We start from the raw sequence: 22288 nt of genomic DNA on the forward strand, positions 1-22288 counted from the left end.
ACGAAAGAACGATTGTTTTTGGTAACAGCGAACTAGTCACCTAGTTCGCTCGTCAGAACAGTTCAAAATGAACTGGTAGTTCGCGAACTACCCATCCCTAGTTGACATCATATAATCTATGGAAGTATTCCGAAGGTGTTGTGTTTTTAAACGTAAATGTTTATTATTGCTAATGCGTATTTCTGAAAACGAGACTGTTTTAAACAATGGCGACGCGGGAAAAGAGAAGTGAAGTGTGGAAACATTTTACTACAAGCCAAGAAGACGATAGTAAAGCAATATGTTTATATTGTGGTGCTGTAATATCACGTGGTGGTTCTTGCCGATCAAGCTACACAACCACCAACATGTTGCATCATGTTAAGACACGGCATCCTCAGCAATTTGCATTTGCAGAAAGTACAAGCCAGGCGTGTTCTACTGAGAGGGAACATTCGGTTGCTGGCCCTTCTCAGAAGAAAGTTAAAGTAAGTCTACTTCAACCAACACTGCAAGACGTAGTCGAAAAGAAATTACTGTACAATTCCAATGATCCACGAGCTCAGGAATTTACCACATTGATTGCTGAAATGATATGTGTAGACATGCAACCATATGACATTGTGAATAATGATGGTTTTAGGCGTCTCATGTCTAAAGCAGTTCCGAGATACAACATTCCTTCAAGGAAACACATGGCCGATACAGTAATTCCAAAAATGTATGAGAAAGTGAAAAATAAAGTTAGAGAGAGACTTTCTAATCTTGTCAATGTTGCTGTCACAACAGATTTGTGGACAAGTGAGGCTTCGTCTCAGATGAATGATTTCATTAGTGTCACAGCCCATGAAGCAGAGCTGTCTCAGAAGGTACATTTCTGCCTTGAAGTTTTACCTTTTGATGGTGATTTGCACACTGCAGTAAACATTGCAGACAATCTCTTGCACATATTTGAAGACTGGGAGATAGGCAATAAAGTATGTGCAGTTGTTACTGATAATGCATCTAATATGAAATGTGCCGTAAGAGATCACCTCAAACGGCCTAATATTCCATGCTTAGCTCACAGTGTTCAGCTTGTACTCAAAGATGGGCTGCTGAATCAACGTCCAGTTCGTGAACTGCTTGCGGCATTCAGGAGCATTGTAGGGCATTTCAGTCATTCAACAGCAGCCAAAAAAATTCTTGTCGATGCACAGAAAAAGGTAAACGAACCTCAGCACGTACTTATTCAAGATATTGCGACACGATGGGACTCTACTCTTCAAATGTTACGACGTCTTGTAGAACAGCGTCTTTCCATCACGGTTGCTCTCCAAAATTGCTCGAAGTTTAGGTGTCAGATTACAGCTGAAAATTGGTTGCTTGCCGAGCAATTAGTAGATCTTCTTACATACTTTGAAGATGTGACCAAGACAGTCAGCAGTGAAAAAGCATGTGTAGCAGATGCTATACCACTAGTCAACAGCCTAAATCACATGCTGGAAATGAAGATAATGGAGGTTAAAGCCGTTAAAGGTGCCACTAAATCTTTTGCAACCGATTTGAAACATTCACTCGGCTCACGTCTTGGTGAATTGGAAAAGACTGAGATTTTCCTAGTAGCTACGATGCTTGATCCTCGTTATAAACACCATCCATTCCAAAATCCTGACAGCATTGAAACAGTGAAAAATAGTTTGAATTATAGCATGACACTGCAAAAATGTGATCAGACTTCTGAGTCAACTGGCACTTCTAGATGTTACACAGAAGGGAATTTGGCAGATGTTCCAGAAAATGGTTGATAAGTCTATAGCTGCTACAACAGCTTCAACTAGGGGTAAGTACCACATACACTGTGCTACAGTCAACAAATCTTATTATTTAATTGCTAAACCAAATATTTGTCATTTTGTAATTTTATTATTTACAGGTAATGTAATTGAAGAACTGGACAGTTACATGAAGCAGCCAACATTCGACCTAGGGACAGACCCGATTGAATTCTGGTTAAAAGATGTAAATTACCCACATCTGAAGAAGGCAGCACTGAAAAATCTTATAATACCCCTTGGATCTGTGTGCTCAGAGAGATTGTTTTCATCAGCAGGAAACATTCTCCAAGAGAAGCGCAACATGATGTTGCCTGAGAAAGCTTGTTTTTTAAAATTCAAATTTGCCAGTGTTGAATTATGACTACTAAATGTCAACTGCGTGTTTCACATGATATATTTACTTTTAAGAATAAAAATAAATAATATAAGCCTGTGAAGATATTTTAATTATTAGTATTGCTTGATATATTATTATTTGTTTAATTTAGCTGTTGGAAAATGAAAATGTGATAAAATAATCGGTAATCGGTTTGTATCGGTATCGGCCGATGTTTATGTTGGTTATCTGTATCGTTTCGGTAATGCCTTATCGGTGTATCACTATTACAAATCTCAAAAAATTGCAAGTTCCATGAAACTTTCTAAGTTATTGTAATAAGTTTATCACAGCAACACCTCGTTCAATGCTATAGTTGCTTATTAAATTGTTTTTCAAATATTTGAAAAGCAAGTCATGTTGCACTTTAGGCTGGCAGGGATGAAATTGGATGGAAACCATTGAAGGACAGGAGGAGAATAGAGAATTATTAGGCTGTACAAGGTGGCGAATGGTGAAGGTGGATAGGTAGGTTCGGCACGTAAACTAACTGCAGGAATGCTCAAGGGAAGAGGAACAACAGTGGAAATATACAGAGGGCGTGGAGGACAACAGTGAGGGTTAGACAGTCAATGCTTGTGAGGACTGAGAGGGAGTAGAATATTCTGTGGGAGGAGTTGGTAAATGTGAAGGAGGTTGGGAGATTTAGGTAGGGTTTGGAGGATTGGTACTGTGGGGATAGTAACGAGATCACTCACCACCTGGTGGTAGCCCAATTGCAAGTATAATCTTTTATAATAGTAATACTGGTCATCCCAGAAGTGAAAATTAAGAGATTTAGGGATTTCATTGGTTGAAAACAACATTCATAACAATGACAGGTGCAGGTTCCCATTAAAACTTGGCAATTATAGTTGTCCTGATCCATCTACAAATTAAGTTACTAGCAGCTAATGTAAATTAACTTAGGTCATTGACAACATGCATAACATATTGACTTCAAAATTGTAAGATTTCACTACAGAAATTTTAATTATTTTATTGTAAGTAACTTTTTTTTATTTTTATATTGCTCATCCTTTTGTTTCTTCTAACTATTAAATTTGACAAAATTTGTTTATGCATTCATGTGTATTGTGTGTAATGTAATGGCATGAGTTTCAGGTATTCAGTAAAATATATAAACACCCACACTACTCCCTGTACTCTCTAGCGTATAGGGAGCCTACACTAAGTTCAGTACATTACAGCATCTCTAGAGGAACAATGAAGACATATATGGTATTATTTCCTATTTCATTAAAATTACAAATTTTTAATCATGACACAAAGGCAATACTTACTTGCAACAGACCTGAGTTCATGACATTCCATCTTCCTTTTCACATGTCTTCTTGTAGAAGAAATACGTGGAGGAGGATTTGGTATGTTGAAGAGGGTGGGGACAGCATGACTATGTCTTCTGTTCTTCAAATCGTTCAAAAACATTCTCTCTTCGAAGTGGTCGCTACATATTCTGCAGTTCTTGTGCAGATATGCTGAACTTTTATCATCAAGGTCGGCACGCCTACATGCAACAACCCATTTCCTGCACCTAGTAAAATTAAACCAAACAGTTACATTTTCATATTTGCTTTATGAAACTAAATACAAAAAAACTTACAAAGACTACAGGCAGAGATTTCATAAACATATTGAATAACAACACGATTCAACCAAATGCTCATTATTTCATTTATTAGCCACACAAGAATACTCTAAGCAAAAAATTAATTCATTTTAGAAATGTGATGAACAACTGTAAATTAATTTGTCGAAGTTCTTTTTATAGTGGTAGGTAGTTAATTATTTTAATATTAGGCTTATGTTTGTCTAGTATGTAAGATGAGCATTAGGGCCTACTGTTTGGGATCATTCAAAATAAGGTAGTCCAAAACTTGTTCCTTGGTGATTTTGAAAATCCCTCTTTGTGTTGTAACACTATGAGGTTGGAACTTTAGACATCCGCCTAATATTACTCAAATTTTTTTTATTGCCCTTTTTTTGCATTGGTAAAATTAAATATGCTGGCGTAATTGCTAGGTAAACAAATTTTTATTATTATAAATATTATATGGCAAATTTTTACTTGTTAGGGTTACAATTACGTTTGGTTAGGTTTACCTCAGGTTAGGTAACCGAACTGATTACTTTTCATGTTAATGAAATCATTACTCAACACTATATGTACCCACATGAAAAAAGTACATATAAATGAGAATTTTACCCCATCACTTATGTTTTAAAGCAATCTGATGGTTTTACTCGAACACTTATAGGTCTATAAGCAGCTATTTTATTTTAACACGCTACACCAATTTTAATCGAGATAATTCCTATATTCGTTTACTGCATAAGTTAACAAACCCACATTACACTCTAAAATATTACTGATAATTAAGATATAACAAATAGAAGAAGGAAAGTAACAGCCACATTTTGCAAGTTGTGGAATCAACATTGCAGAACTTAGAGGTACTAGGTTGACACGTTATTTTTACTTACAGTATTTCATCTATAGGAAATCTGAAGAAGTTTCTTTTTTCAGGTTGACCACTGTTGTTTGAACAGTTTGGTGCCGAGCACCAAGTGGCTCCAAAACGTTTACGAAACTCATTCATTTTCATAAAACTGATCTCTGCAGCATCCCAAAGTTTAAAACGCTATACCAACGCCAGAATTATACTTGCCACAAAAATGGCGGCTAGCCTACGATGTGTCAACATGGCGAGTTCGGGTGTGCACAGCTGATTTCGCCTCTGGTTCTTATCTCCTCTGTGATGCTATATAGAGTGTATTATTGTATAGAAAACAAGGTAAACCAACCAAAGTCAAGCATTTTCAACGTTTTAAGGAGTTTTTCGTTAAATCAAGTGACATTATAAAGAGTTTACACTGTATTAGTAAACTATAAAAATAAAAAAAGGAAAATTTTTTCCCTTCTAGGAAGTTTTCCCAGCTAAGACTTTTTTGACAGACCCTTGAAAAACATCTTAACAAAGTTTCACTGTAATGCCTATAACTTTATACAATATGCACATTTTTAGTCACCTTGCAGAATTCTTTTAAACTCAAAACTGCTGCCTAATTTTAGGGAGATTTGTGTTGTAATTTTAATTTTTGGGGCTGGGTCATTCCATGTCAAATCAACACACTTTTAATAAAATTTTTACCTCACCATCTCAGATTTTGATGAAATTTTGCACAGATGTTACCTCCATACAGACTAACGAAAATATAAAATTTTAGAATTATATATCCATCTGTTTTGAAAATATTGCTTTGTAAATTTTCCAAAAAACACTCAAAAACACACGATAGGCATATTTTAAAATTACCATAACTCTTCTCCAAATTAAGTTAGAAAGGTGAGACAGGTGTCATTTTGCAGCATTTGGTATGGCCTTTCATGTGATATGTAACACAATAATGTCTAGAAAAAAAATAATTTTCAAAATAATTTGTAAAATTTAAATTTAAAATATTGGAAAAAGGGCATTTTTAATTTTTTTCAAAAAACTCTATAAAATTTTTTGTACAAATATTACATTGTCTACAAAGTTTCAAAGTGGAGAGTTAATGGGTTCATAGTAAAATTAATTGGTAATTGTAACCATATTTATACTTTACTTTACCCAATTGTGATATTTAACCATTTTTCTAATTATAATAAGTTATGTTGAAAGTATAAACACATAAAATTGATTACAAATCACTAATGACACAATTGTAATTAATTCTAGTGCTACACTTTGCTTGTCTCTGATACAGGATTTCAAAGATTAGTTCAGACAAGCATCCAGCTACTTGGGATTCCCCTCAATTTGCTTTGGGATTTCCCTAGTTTTGGGATTCCCCTTACTTTGGGATTCTCCTTCCATTGCCTTGGGATTCCCTTAGCTCTGTGATATCCTTGCTTTGCCCTGGGATTCCCCCCTAGCTCTTTCAGAGTACTGTACAGTAGTGGTTTCAGCTAGTTTATGCTAGGAGTCTGTATTCTGATGTAGTATCAAATTTGTTAGTACAAGTATCAGTGCTACGCCTATATAAAATGTGACCATTTGATTTATATTATTGGTGGAGTTTATACATTCTGAATTGAGAATGTTGATATTTATTTTTAAAAAGGTAATGTGTTCATCATGATAGTGACTGGAACCCTATGAAAAGGTGGGCAGTTTAGGGTAAGAAATGGCCCTCAGTGAATCATTTTTGAAGTTAGTTTTTTAATCCATTAAAAAAAAGCAATCACAACATTAAGGAAAAAAGAAAGTTAAGGAATATTACTAGTTGGATGTGCAGTTTGTTTTCTGGATTGCCAAAGGGAGCAAAAATTTGTGATAGCTGTAGAATAGAAATTACAACATTACAAACTGCTGCTGCTTCTTCTTCTACTCACCAGGATAAAGAATCAAGTTCAGATTCTGATAAATATCCCAGTTTTTCTGCATCCTCAGAGGTGATTGGTTCATTAAATATTTCACTAGAAGGGCTAGGAGAATCTCCTATTAATAGGAAAAAATTCAAATCAAAAAGTTATGCACCAGAAAAATTAAAACAATTGACTCCACAATCAAAAGGAAAACTTTTTGAGTTGCCAGATAATTTCTCTGAGGATGATGGTGAATATTTAGAGGAATCAGTTTTGCAAAACCTCAAAGCCAATTTCTTTGAGTTCTACTAGTAGGAGCAAGAAGTTAATGATATTAACCTGTTTACCACCAAATTGGGGAGTTAGAAAAATAATGCGAGGGTTTGATGCGCCTAACTGCATGGTACGACAATCAAAAAAACTCTTGGCTGAAAAAGTAATGTTAGAAAGTCCTAACCGCAAACCAGGAAAACACCTCTCAGAAGATGTAGTTGAAGCTGTCCATTTATTTTATGAAAATGATGAAGTCGGTAGAGCGATGCCTGGTTTTAAAGACTCCATAACAGTCACTGAACCTAATAAAAATAAATAAAAAATATCAAAAAGACTTATTTTGTGCAATCTGAAAGAGGGATACACTTTATTCAAGGAGAAATTTCCAAATATTGAAATAGGTATTTCAAAATTTGCGGAGCTTCGTCCAAAGCATTGTATTTTAGCGGGTTCTAGTGGGACACATGCAGTGTGTTTATGTACAATCCATCAAAATGTCAAATTGATGATTGAAAATGCAAGATTATGTGATTTAACAGATGGAGAATTCAAAACCTTTGAACATTGCCTACCAAAAATGGTATGCAATCCACCAACAATACATTGCAATATTGGACTTTGTACATATCGTCCTGGTACTGCAGCAATACGGACCGTCCTTGAGAAGTCATTTGAAGAGCACCTGATACGAAAGATCACATTTGGGCAGTAGATTTCAGTTGACCGTTGCAATTTAGAAACACTGCAGAAATCATCAGCAGATTTCATAGATTTACTCTGTGACAAGCTGTCACTCTTAGTCCGCCACGACTTTATTGCAAAACAACAGACCTCTTTCATGAATCACTTAAAGGAAAATTTAAAAGAATCTGAATTTGCCATTACACTCGACTTTTCAGAAAACTACAGTATGGTTGTACAAGATGAAGCCCAGACTTACCACTGGACTAAGGGACATGCCACAATTCACCCGTTTATGATATATTATAAAGGAGAAAAAAGAATTGAACATTTGAACTACGTTGTAATTTCTGACTGCCTAGAGCACAATACAGTTGCTGTTTACACATTTCAAAGAAATTTGGTTGCTTTTTTGATTACAAAATTTAAAAACGTTCCTCGTAAGTTCTTTTACTTTTCAGATGGGTCTGCTGCCCAATATAAAAATAAGAGAAATTTCATCAATTTGTGTTCTCACAAGCAAGACTTCAACATATCAGCTGAATGGCATTTTTCAGCCACAGCTCACGGTAAAGGGCCTTGCGAGGGAGTTGGAGGTACAGTTAAGAGATTAGCAGCTAAAGCTAGCCTGCAACGGCCCTACGAAAACCAGATATTTACCCCTTTCCAGCTTTATGAATGGGCAGTAGAAAATATTTCTGGTATTAATTTCACTTTCACTACACAAGAGGATTACGTAGAGTCAGAAAAATTTTTAAAAGATCGTTTCAATCAGGCGATTACCATCCAAGGAACTCAGCAATATCATGCATTTATACCTGTTGACTCAAGCACATCAAAAATTAGTGTGAAAATATTTTCTGGAGCTACACATTCAACACAAGTAACTGTTACAAGATCACTAGACAAACCGCAAATAGGAGACGTAAAGGGTTATACTGCAGTTGTATATGACAAGAACTGGTGGCTAGCTTATCTTATGGAGAAAAACGAAGAAATTGATGAAGTGAAAGTAACATTTCTCCACCCTGCTGGACCATCACTATCCTTTTCTTATCCAGGGAAACCAGATGTATTATGGATTCCTCTCACAGATGTGTTATGTACAGTAAATCCTGTGACACCAACTGGAATAATTGATGTGCTATCTGAAAATGACACTTTAAAAACCAATGAGGAATTTTTCAAGAACTGTAATCAAACATGTGAGTGCTAATTTCCTTTCTTCAATTTATTTCTCATTTTAAATTATTGTGCAGGGGAATCTTGCATATATTGTACTTCAGCATAAAGTATTTCTCATTTAAAATAAATTCCCTGTAAAATTTAATTAATAAATTGTTCACTTAAAGATACTTTCAGTGTACAGAATATAATTATCTGATTTTTTTTGTGTATTTTACAACAAAATTTTACTGTATTCTGTTATGCTTTCCTTTGCTGCCAACATTTAACCTGAGGTTTGACAAAAAGGGCCTTTGTTTTCAATTAATTTTACTATGAACCCATTAACTCTCCACTTTGAAACTTTGTAGACAATTTAATATTTATACAAAAAATTTTATAGAATTGTTTGAAAATAATTAATACTGCACTTTTTCCAAAATTTTAAATTTAAATTTTAAAAATTATTTTGAAAATTATTTTTTTTTCTAGACATTGTGTTACATATCACATGAAAGGCCATACAAAATGCTGCAAAATGACACCTGTCTCACCTTTCTAACTTAATTTGGAGAAGAGTTATGGTAATTTTAAAATATGCCTGTCGTGCTTTTTTTGAGTTTTTTTTTTTTTTTTTTTTTTTTGGAAAATTTACAAAGCAATATTTTCAAAACGGATGGATATATCATTCTAAAATTTTATAATTTTGTTAGTCTGTATGGAGGTAACATCTGTGCAAAATTTCATCAAAACCTGATATGGTGAGGTAAAATGGGTGTGTTGATTTGACATGGAATGCCCCGGCTTAGTGCAGAAATTTAGAGGTCTTTTATAGTTGACGTATTTATTTATTGTGATAAGTAGACTTTTCTGAATAAAGGATTCCTGCAATGGTGATTTAGGGCTTCCCAGTTTTTCAAAATAATGTATAAATTGTGTTATTTGCTGTGTCCATTTACTCACTTTCTTTTGGGAAAATGAGAAGACTTCAGACTTAATTAAAATACTTTAGAATGCCTAAGTTGTAGATTGATACCATATCTAGGTTACGAACATGATATTAAAGATTGTTACTTACCATTAACAAGTATTAGGTGCACAATACTAAAAAAATATGATCATGCATAAATCCCATGTACGAATATGGTCCTATTAGACTGCTGAAAGTCATTACTGCGACATAGTTTTAAACAGGCAAAAAATAAAGATAATATACTAAAATCACATATAATCATCTTAAAAAAATACATGAATTTGGAGAGGCAATTTTTTTAATTACTAAACCTAAGGGTTCATGATAATATACTGCATGGTGCTTGCAAAGAATAAGGAAGAATAAGCCAAGCGATGCCTTGGGACAAGAAAAAGGCAAGCCAGTTAATGGCAGGCCTCAAAGCAGGGAGGTTATAAAACAACAAAAATATATACAATATTCTCTCTATAATATAGCTCTTCACTTCTCCGGTCCTCCCAGTAATCCAGCATTTTTATACAGGCAGCTACCAAGCAGGTAGCTCGGTAATTTCGAGCATGAATTGGAGAAGTGGCCGCTTGTCGTAGGGTCAGTGACATCTGTGCGCGATGTGTGTGTCTACTTGTCTGCCTAATGCCATTCTGTTCCTTACTCTGCTTGCTCGCTGACGTGCTGTATTTTGTCAGGGTAATTTTGTGTGTTTGCAGTGCTGTGAGTTAAAAATGCCCCTACAGTGTGTGCATAAACACAAAACATTATCACATGTGGATAAAAACAAGATTTTGAAACTGACTCGAAAAAGGTTCAATGTTAGTTTTGCTGAAGAATATGGAGTTGTTTGTGCTATAATTCATGACATAAGAATGAACGGTAACAAGATAAAGACTTTCTATGAAAAAAAAAATGAAAATGTGAAAAGTGTGCAGAAAAAACTGAAAACTTGCCAGTTTCCACAATTTGAAGATAGCCTTCATTTTTGGTTTTTACAAGAACACAATAGGCACACACCTATTTCTGGAGACATTGTAAAAGGGAAAAGTTAGATTTTTCCACAGATAAATCACGAAATAAGATGACTTTCAGGCCAGTGAGGGCTGGTTGGAAAATTTTAAAGACGTTTAGGTATTCGGCTGTTGAGTACAACGGGTGAAAAGCTGTTATGTGATGTTGATGTGGTCGAGCCATACAAAGAAAAGTTCAAAAAGTGATTGAAGAAATTGCTTTAACTCCTGACCAAGTATACAATATGGACAAGATCAGTTTGTTTTGGCAGCTTTTAGCTAAAAAAAAAGTATGTTCACTGTGCTGAAGATGTGCCCTGGACAAAAGCTAGCAAAGAACAAAGTCACTTTTATGCCTTGTTCAAATGAAAATGGTAAACATAAGATGAACATGTTAGTGATTGGTGAGGCAAAAAACCCTAGGGCATTTAAGGATGTTCAACTTCCTGTTGATTACAAAAACCAAAGTAAAATGTGGATGACCAAGTTATTGTTCTGAGAATGGTTGGACAAACTATGTGTACCATCACTAAAGAATTTCTTAAGAAACAGAACTTTCCACAAAAAGAATTACTTATTTTGGACAGTTGCCCCAATCACCCTCATTAAGAGAATTTAAACTTAAAAGACAGTTTTATCTGTGTTATGTTTCTACCTGTGGACCAAAATGTAATCCAAGCAATTAAAATGCAGTACAAAAAGAGCCTTTTGTACAAGGTTTTGTCTAAGGATGACAGTGAGATAAAAACATTAAAAGTTAATTAACCGGAAATATGTTGTCTACTCACTTGCGAATTTGTGGGTAAACCTAATTAAAAAATGATGGTTTTCGTAGGGAAACTTGTGGCCTAACATGAAATTGTTAGAGCAATACAAGAGAAAGCCAAACAATACAACCATTCTTGATATTGATAAAAAGCTCTTGAATGCAGCTGATAATGTTTTGACAACCAATGTCGTCAGCAAGTGGTTGATGTGATGAAGAGGAAATTAACCAGTTTTTGACAGACAATGATTACATAGAGGCTGAGACCACAATAGGAGAGGATGAAGAGTAAAATGTGGAGGGCAAGTGACACCAGCTATACAAACAAAACTTCATGACGCAGTCATAGATGCCCTTGCTATGTGTATTACCTGGGCAGAATAAAATGGTATATCCGCGAGTGAAATTTAAGTATTGAAGCAACTCAAGAACAAGTATACAAAATGTCATTTAAAGTGAAAAAGGAGATGAAAATAGAAAATTATTTTATACATTTAACTTCAATGGAATAATTTAAACAATTAATACAAGACTATAGTAGTACTATATTGTAAGTTAAAAATTTTCTTTATTGTAGTTGTAGTTTATGTTAACACTTCAATTGCATGTATGTATTAATGTAGTGTATAATATAGTATTACGTATATATTCATACAATACAACATATCTTCTGCCATTTTAATGTGTCATTATTAGCAATTTCCAGTAATCTGGTGTTTTCAGTAATTTGGCAGTGCTCAGGTCCGATATTTGCCGGATTATCAAGAAACCACTATACAACCATTATGGTCAAACAGAATATCAAAAAGGCCCCAAAACAGAAATTTAGAAGATAGCTAATCATATGTAAATCCTGTGAAGAACAACCCACCATTTATATTGAAGAATGCTGGGTTCAATTTGAGTCTAGAACCAACCCAACAACCTCCAATGTTCGTTATAGGTGGGGAGATAGTGCTAAATATAAAAAAAAAGATTCCAAAGCAGTCATGAGGGCTGCCAACAGAAGTGAAAACTTTATCGCAAGTTTTACGAAAAAATATCACACAACAAATTTGTTTTATCACGTTAGTAAAATAACTCCGAAATTACTATAAAATACATATTGCATAGTAATTGTAGGTATTAAAAAAATTAATACTGATGTTCTTAATGTTTAGGTTATATTGCTACAAAGACTCCATTTTCCACACAAAATCGAGGATCTAAAAAAAATATTAAAAATAGATATTTAGAGAGGATAACAATATAATGTACACAACATTTTTTCCTAAACTTCATATGATAGAATTATTAATAACAATAGAAGTAACTAATATTAATAATAGAACTAAGAAAATACAAATATAATTTGAAATAAGAAATACTAACTTTGTAAAATATAATTGTGTAACATATGAAAATATTTTTTGATAAAAATCAGAGACTTTTTCACAATTTTTACGAAAAAATATCACACAACAAATTTGTTTTATTACATTAGTAAAATAACTCCTAAATTACTATAAAATACGCATTGCATAGTAATTGTAGGTATTAAACAAATAAATAATGTTCTTAATTTTGAGGTTATATTGCTACAAAGAGACTGTTTTCTTCGTTATTCAAAGTATATATCTATATGAGAATATTAATATATTTTATACTCACTTTTTACGGCACAGTAATCGTATACTTAAGATTTAAAATAAAAATTGAACAAAAACACAATTTGAACACTGTATACACACATTCGATTCACATATTCACAGCACTGATGTACAGGGACTGAAGACGAGTACTGGCTGCGCGTGCACCACTGAGTGTGTGTGTGTGTATACACACACACACACACACACACACATATATACATACATACATACATACATACATACATACATACATACATACATACATACATACATACATACATACATACATACATACATACATACATACATACATACATACATACATACATACATACATACATACATACATACATACATACATACATACATACATACATTCACGTCACCTGACCATGTCGATGATGACTTACATGAATTTGCTCCCTATCCAAACCTTCCTATAGAAGTTTTCACTTCAAAAAATTATGTTTTTAATCTCTGTTCTTCTACAGAGAGCAGAGCTTTGTAGGTGTTCTGAACTAATTCCAACGACCAGAGTGAATGAGCCCTAAGCCTCTCGTGTCTCAACATTATGAATCTAGTGTTACCAACACAATATCTGTATCCATAATGTAATTTTATTTGACAGTTGATTATCTATAATTTCTCTTAGATTATTGTGACAGTATTTGCAAGTACAGGTACAAGAATTACTTTTAACACTTAAACAGGATATTAGCACCATATGAATAGTTATTTGCCAACCAATTATAACACAATAAATAGATATAAATACTGCCACGACAGTCAGGTGTACAAAATTTAACAACTAAAAATGACAAGATACATTTCATATATATACGTGCGCTTACAAGTGAGAATAAATATACTGTGCATGCTTGTAATACTAGCAGTAAAGTTAAGAGACTCTAGCACATGCCTAATCATTAGGTCGCAACTATGTTACATTTAATCTTTATACATGTGCTTATAACATTTCTCCTGATAAATCGTGAAGGAGGCAATGCAAGACTCGAAAACAAGACACTAGCCAGCATGCCTGTTAAATTGGCACAAACGGGCTTATACAAACAGGACAAAAGCAGAAGTCAAATTGTGCAAAATCTGCATACACATTTTATGTTAATTAGGCTCAAACCCAAGAATGCAAAAAAAGGCATTACTTTGCACTCGACAATCTTTTGAAAACTAGGAAAAAAGAAAACATTATTTAAGTGAGCTGGCAGATGTGATTCAACACTACGTGACATGGTTAAAAAAGGCTAGAACAAAATAAACACACGCAAAGGAAGTTCTGTCCAAATAGTTTACATACCATGTCTCGTCGCTTGCTCGCATCGCACATTTACAACTACTGAATTAAATAAAAGGAGAAACTACATGATCTGATTGTGTTACCAAACTAAACCTGTATAAGGTATGTAATAAGACGGAGGCAGAGGTCAGGAGACCTTATATAGTTAACCTCAGAGCCTCGCGTGCATGCACACTGGCCGATAGAAGGGGTAAGCAATTAGAAAGAGAAGGGAGCGGCTCTAAGGGATGAAGGGGAGAGTGGGGAAGTGACGTCTGCACCGCGCCGAGTCAAACAGATGTGGTGGAATCACCACAATATAATAGCCCACACCCTAAATGGGTGTTATACAAGTGGGACAATGGTGCAAATATAAAACTAGCTAGTTCTTACATGCAGCAAACGGATGAACTAAGTGAAGCATCTAATACTGTTGATTAATTCCCCAGAGTGGAGACACAGCTTGCTACTCAAGGCAGCCCAAAGACAGTGATTCAACAGCTGAGTGAGGAACTAGGTGGGGAAGGGGAGGGGTAGAAAGCAAAGGAGGGGAATGGAGGGAAAGGAAAATGACTGCTGCACCCACAAAATCTTCAACCAGGATGTCAAGGGGAATGTAATAATGAAAAGTATTACGAAAGCAGAAATTTTTTTTGATTTATAATAAAAGCAAAAATTAGTGCTGATGTTCAGTGACAGGGAGAGAATCAATCACAGGGTGGCTACCTGACGGGGAAAATCGTAAAACCTTGAATTAGCCAAGTTTTTTTTGGAAAACTTTGAAAAACCCTTGAATTTTGGAAAACAAACAGAAATTGTTTGTTCAGCAAGTTGAAAAGAGCTAGTTTAAAATCTGCTTGTTGTGCTTACAAGTGCTTCACTAATAACATTTTTAGCACTACTTAATGGTGAACCTCAGCAGCAGGTTTTAGGAATGCAACACGTGTTAGTATAAATCTAAGGGTTGCCTGCGATTAACCGGAAAGGGCACAGCTTTATTTCTTTTCTATCTTCTCTTGTGTTTCTTTACTTTACATCTGAAGATTTTCACTTAAGGTAATAATAAACAGAAGCCATCACTGAAAACTATTACCTTGTTTGTCACATGAAACACATATATTGCAGAGTAAAACCCAAAAAATAATTTTTAACGTGGAAGAAACTAGACTAACAAATGATGCCGTAATTCTTTTTTTTCTTCTTTGGTATCTTAACAAATAAGTTTTTAATGACTACCATTAGAAAATAACATATCTGTTAAGATTTTGCCATTACAATTCATTTTTAGATATATTTGTTGTACAGCCAAAATGAAAGTGATTTTTTTGTGAATAATAAAATAAAGGAGTACCCCTCTCGTCCACCCGCGGCTGGTCCGCAACTCTGGTGACATTAACTCCATATGAATACTCCGGTTGATCTGACCGTGCTCGAGCCGAACTTGTCCCGACTCATTGGTGACTCACCACCCATCGCACCATTGTTGTTTACTTGCTGTTTTTCCTTACCCGCTTTAGCGCTCCGTCATCTCTCCTATCATTTCTGTCGTTGTGCGTGATATTTGTACTGTACTGTGCAGTTTTTAGTGCTTACTGTTTGTTGGTTTTACGGCATTGTTCATCTGTGTTTGTTACAGTATTTGTTTTACATTGTGTGTACGGTTGTGCATAGCTGCCAACCATTACGGATTGTCCGTAATTATTGCGGTGTAGTGACATATATTACTGAATTACGGGTTGGTAAGAAAGTATTACGGATTTTTTTACAAAAATCACAAAAAGCCGTTTACGTGATATTTGTTTACTATAGAACTATATCGCTGACGCTGTGAGTACGATAGCTATCGCTGTCGATATCTTGCAATAGGAGCGCTGTTGCGGCGATTTTTTCAAGCAGTCTCGGCGTCCTTTTCGTGTTAACTGTAAACATGGCCGTTATGTTTGGATTGCGTGGGCGACGCGTCACCTATTTTACCGTTTAAGAGTGGCAGCGTCATTTATTTTACCGTTTCAGAGTGGCATTGAAAATACGATGAAGCGTGCTGCTGTGCGGAGTGAAAGTACTAGCAAAAGAACACCTGTATTACAAAAATACCGGGACATTTATGCAAGTGAATGGCCTTGTTTTTCACGTTCATCTGTGTCTGAGAATCATGTATTCTGCAACGTCTGTAATAGTGATTTTTCGGTTGCCCACGGAGGTAGAGACGACTGCCGAAGACATTTTGAATGCAAGAAACACCGAGATTATGCGAAAGTGAAATCAGACAATAAATCAATTTCGTCTTTTTTTGTAAACAGTGGTGATACGGATGTTACGAATGCAGAGTTGTTGTTCACTTCATTTCTAATTGAGCATAATATCCCATTATCGGTCTCCGACCACGCAGGTAATTTATTTAGGGCTATGTTTCCTGATTCAAAGATTGCGCATAAATATGGTTGTGCTAGAACCAAGACGAATGCATTGGTTCAGCACATGGCAAGTGAATCAAAAAGAGAAATAGTTTCTATTTTGCAGCAGGTGCCATTCTCGTTGGCAACTGATGGAAGTACTGATTCTAATTCTGTGAAGCTGTACCCTTTGGTTGTTTCGTTTTTCAATCAAGCTCGAGGTCAGGTATCTGTTGTACTTTTGTCGGTTTTGGAAACTAGTGACAACACTGGGTTAGGAATTTTTTCAGTTATCAATAAAGAGCTCTCTTCTCTCAGAATTCCATGGGAAAACTGCATTGCATTTTCTTCAGATAATGCAAACACAATGACAGGTGAAACAAAAGGAGTAATATCCTTTGTAAAAGAACACCACCCTGCAGTTGTAATGCAGTGCTGTTCATGCCATTTAGTACATTTGGCAGCTCAGAAGGCATCCTCACATCTGTTCGTAAATGTTGAAAACTTCTTAGTGCAACTATTTTATTACTTAGAAAAAAGCTCTAAGAGGAAGAATACTTTGAAGGTGTACCAGGAAATTTGTGGGATGAAAAGTCACAAAATTTTGAAGTATGTAAGCACACGTTGGCTTTCTTTGCTTGATTGTATTACTCGGGTTGTAGAGCAGTGGGAAGCCTTACAAATGTTGTTCTGTCATGGTCCTCTTCCGAAAGTGGATTCAACAAATAAACAGCATTCAATGTTGAGGTCATTAATGCAGGATCCTGTCACAAAGCTGTACTGTTATTTTTTGGAGTCCGTTCTCCCAGTTTTTAATTCTGTTAATGTGTATTTACAGCAGGAAGCCCCTGTCATACACATCTTGAGAAGAAAGTTTGTTGGTCTTCTGACAGACTTACTTATGAGGTTTATCAAACCATCTGCTCTGAAACTTGGAGCCACTTCAATCACAGAGGTTGAATTTCAGAAGGTTAAAAATCAAAAGTCTGATTCGGAGCTGGTTATTGGTGCGAAAACTAGGGCATACTTACAGGAAAAGTCTGTAAAAGATATAGATGTTAGAAATTTCTATTCTTCTGTGAGGGAGTTTTATGTTGCAGCTTGTATTTACATTTTGAAAAAGTTTCCTCTTACTGACGTATTCTTAAAACATGCAGAGGTAGCTGACATTTCTGTTAGGCAAGATGTTTCATTTACTTCTGTAGAGTATTTCGTCCATAGATTTCCAAAAATTATAGAAGAAAGTCAGCGTGACAGGCTCGAAGAAGAGTTTGCAGCCTATCAATTCGAAAATTTCACAGACGACATTGTAAATTGTTCAAGGTCTGATGAAAGTTGGCGGAAAATAAGTCAGTTGAAAAATGAAAGTGGTCAAATTAAATACAGTGCCCTAAGTAAAGTAATGTTTGCATTATTGTGTGTCCCTCATAGCAATGCCTCCACAGAGCGAAATTTTATTTCTGTGCGAAAAAATCATACTGAATTTAGGCCGTCATTGTCAACAGAGTCTCTTTCTGCACTTTTAATTCAAAAAGTAAAGACTGCATCAGATGGGGAAGTGTGCTTCAAAAAACATTTTTCCCAAAAACAGTTGCACGCTGCAAAACATGCAACGAAACAACATCTGACTTCAAGAGATTAATGTTAGTGTAAAGTGTATGACAATTACAACATCGACGTTTTATGTGAAGAGTGCATTTATTCATTTCAAAATGCTGTTATCAGTGGGCCTATGCTGAAAAATGTAGTTTGATGTATGTTCTGTAGTGTTATTATTAACAAGGGTGTTGGGGATGGAGTGACTAAACACCCCCCCCCCCCCCCCGGAAACTCACCACACCGAATCCTGGATATGCCTCCGAGTGATTACTGATGACTAGCATGAAAGGTTGGCAGCTATGGTTGTGTGTGTTTTTCAACTTGTCAGGAGTAAAACGTAAACATTTTACTCTTTCATTAAATGAAAAATTAGCAGTGCTACAAAGACTGGACACAGGGCGATCACTCCAAAAAATTGCCAAGGAGCTAAATGTAGGCTTTAAGAAAATAAAAGATTGGAGGAGAAATCGGAAAGACATTGAATCGTATACACTAAAACATTGCAAAACATTGAAAAAGCCAAAACACTGAACTGCTTGACAATGCATTGTGGATGTGGTTCTGCCAAGAAAGAATGAAAGGAACTCCGATATCTGGGCCCATTATAAAAGAAAAGGCAATTGCTTTGCACAAAAAACTATAAGCCGGAAGTGAGTCACAGTATTGAAAATTGATCACTGGAAAACCTGTAATGGCGTTCTGTTTGTTTAAATTTCTGTTGAAAAACTATCTGCTGATGCTGAGGTGGCTAAGAAATTTGTGTGAATTTTTAAGAAATTGTCGAAGAATATGAACTGTTACTTTGTCAAGTCTATAACATAGATGATACGGGCCTAAACTATAAAATTCTGCCAAACAAAACACTCGCTGCGTCAAATGAAACCATGGCTGGGTCATGGGAGGAACTGAAAATGCTACGAAAATCTTGGCATAAGGTTTGGCTGGAAGTTATGACCGTAAGTGACCTGGTTGAAGATGAGCAAAATGATGACATGCAGGAAATTGGTAAAGATCTACAAACTCTACAACCGAATGTCCCTGCCAGTGAAGTTGAGGAGTGAGACAGAAAGTGAAAACAAGTGAAGAGCTTGATGACAAACAGATTATTGCTGCTGTTTTGGAAAATAATGGTGCAGAAACTGTGAACAAGGACTCGGACCTTGATGATGACGAATCCCCTACCCGGATTTCACACACAGACGCCAAGAACACTTGATATTGCCCTTCAGTTCATCGAGCAGAACTCAACCTCAACACCTATTAACATTTTGTGGATCAAGAAATGGAGGAACACTGCATCTAAGTCTAGAATTTTATCTGCTAAACAAAAATCTATAACTGACGTTTTTCTGAGTAATTTTTTATTATAGGCTACCCTTTTTTTTTCAGTATGTATGTATGTATAATATATACATACAGTATGTATTGCTCATTTTCAACAATAACAACAGCTTTGGTGTTGTTTATTGCAATGTTTTTACTGTAGAGAACAAACAATACAGTCATGTTTGAGTTCATAGATTGCTTATTTTACTCTAAATCTGTATTTTTCTGAATTTTCTGATAATCCAAACTTTTTTGCATGCCGACCATACCCCCAGTCCCAAATGTGGCGGATTTGAGGTGTTCTATTGTATATGCAGATTACTGTGATTGAAAAGTTCTCTATGAAGAATTTAAAGCTAGGATCATGTTTTCTATAGTGATCAAGCAATGAAAATACTGGTGAGAGTTATAATAATTATTTTAATGTGTAAACTGTTTACATTCCTGGCAGATGCTGCAGTAATTTTAGTTGTGCCCTTATGATTTGCTGTGCTGTCTTTTTGTAAAATTTTGCTTTTCATTGTTACTGGCATAGTTTAAACAATATACAACAGCTTCTAAATTATGTTTAGGAAATACACTTTTATCTTAAATGTTGTATAGTCGTACAGGTATACTTTATATTTTACATAATATTAAATAGTTTGTATTTAATATTATATGGTTAATTTGTTCTTAACTCTGATACAACCAATATTGTTAGATAAGTTTTACATATACAGGGTGTCTACAAGTCACAAAAGTCACAAAAGTAACGAAAAAGTGACGAAACTTTCACCTAGGCCACGAAAGTACCGAAAAAGTACCAAAATACATTTTAATGACCCGAAAAAAAATAGTTTTTACAAAAAAATTTTTGCTGTATACACCGTGCGGTTTGTCTACATATGCAACGACCCTTCATTGTATCAATATGCGGAACTGGACAACGCATCGAGAGATTGAGACAAAAATTGAAGATATAATCTATAGGGAAGCATCTGTCTACAGCAAATAATGGAAATAAAATGGCCGCGTTGATGTTTATAATTTTTCGTTTGGTGTTTAATATTAGTACAGTTATTTGTAGTTGTCTTTGTTCCAAACATTATCACGCATACGAGATATCATGTGCAGTGGGCAAATTCGTCAAAACATCCGTGTGAATCAGCAGGGAATAAATATGACCTATTTTTCAGCAGCAGTCTTAAGGTTAGATATACGTTGTAAGTTATAGCGCCAAAGTGTTAAAATATGAAATAATTTCTGTTTTGTCTAAAGTAGAGAAAGTAGTGGAAGAAATTAAATATTTATAAAGTAAGTAATTTACTTGTGTTAGTCCAGGATTCCAGCATTAAGTAAAAGAAAATTAATGGAACTAAAGTAGTAAATTTTCTTCTGGTAGTGTTTTAAAATAAAATGCCCGGGAAATGCAGTTTTCAGGAGCAGTGGTACAGTTTGCCATGCGCTGCCGAAGGAAAGTGGACGTTGTGGCTGAGGCCTGTTGAAAATTCACAGAGCAAGGCACTGTGTAATAGTGAATTTGATATTGCTCATGGTGGTGTTTATTGTGTGAAAACACATTAAAAGGGAAAGTGTCATGACAGGGAAACAAACTTCACTAACATTTTGTGGAAATATCAGTAGGCCTACTTCAAGCTCATATGCAGGTGATTCAGTCCCTTGTTCCAGCTCACCTTCAGTGTCTGTTATTGAACCACAGAATGCTTACACTGTCTCTACTAATGAAAACAGTAATAGTAACAATACACCCAGTAGCTTGGTAAGTACATCAAATATAAGCTGATTTGTTCTGAAGGAAAATGTAACCAGGGCAGAAATAATTTGGGCATTGAATAAAGCAGTTACACATACTTCATCACGCAGTTCAGATTTATTTCCGTATATGTTTCCGGACAGTGCCATTGCGCAGAAATTTCAGATGCAGAAAGACAAGGTCTCGTATGGCGTGACGTATGGTCTTGGGCCATACTTTCAAAATGAATTGATTGAAGAAGTCAAGTCTGTGTCATTCTTTACTGTTTCTTTTGATGAAAGCCTAAACAAGGTCAGCCAAAAGGGTCAGATGGATGTAGTTGCTCGGTACTGGAATGATGACTCAAGCTCAGTTCCCACAAGGTACCTCACTTCAGCATTTTTAGAACAAGCAACTGCTAAACATTTAGTCGATGCTTTGACGACTACTATTTCAAATTTAGGCCTGCCAGTGAATCACATTATGCAAATTTCTGCAGATGGTCCCAATGTAAATTTGAAGTTTTTACGTGATTCCCAGATTTCCATAAAATCATACTAGACGAAAATGAAGGCAAAATATTTGACACTGGAACATGCTCATTGCATATAGTTCAAGGTGCATACAAGACAGCACACAATGTGGTTGGCTGGCATGTTCATGAGTTTTTGAGGTCATTATTTTATCTCTTCAAAGACTTCCCATCTAGACGAGCAGACTATATTCAGAAAACAGCTTCTGAAGTTTTCCCACTGAAATTCTATCATATTAGGTGGGTGGAAAATTCAAGAGTTCTAAAAAGAGCTATTGAAATACTTCCATCTCTTTTGAAATATGTAAGCTTGACAGAGAAAAATCCACCTAGTTCTCAAAACTTCACAAAAGTGAAAGAAACCCTGGCAGACAAGTTGCTTCTAGCAAAACTAGAG

At 35.3% G+C, this 22288-nt stretch overlaps 2 protein-coding genes across 4 annotated transcripts in view; both read left to right on the forward strand.

Moving 5' to 3' along the window:
- Positions 1-22288, forward strand: part of LOC134529339 (septin-1) — a 217303-nt gene that overhangs the window by 91276 nt on the left and 103739 nt on the right. The window lies entirely within an intron of this gene.
- On the forward strand, positions 207-11844 carry LOC134529338 (zinc finger BED domain-containing protein 4-like). The gene is made up of 2 exons (XM_063363295.1): positions 207-1801; positions 1895-11844. Exon 1 carries the CDS (start codon positions 207-209, stop codon positions 1764-1766), a length of 1560 nt encoding a protein of 519 aa, XP_063219365.1. The 3' UTR covers positions 1767-1801; positions 1895-11844.

This window comes from Bacillus rossius, chromosome 2 (genome assembly GCF_032445375.1).
Source record: "Bacillus rossius redtenbacheri isolate Brsri chromosome 2, Brsri_v3, whole genome shotgun sequence".
NCBI lineage: Eukaryota > Metazoa > Arthropoda > Insecta > Phasmatodea > Bacillidae > Bacillus > Bacillus rossius.

Coding starts and splice junctions, on each gene's coding strand:
- LOC134529338 (XM_063363295.1), top strand. CDS start 207: ATGGCGACGCGGGAAAAGAGAAGTGAAGTGTGGAAACATTTTACTACA.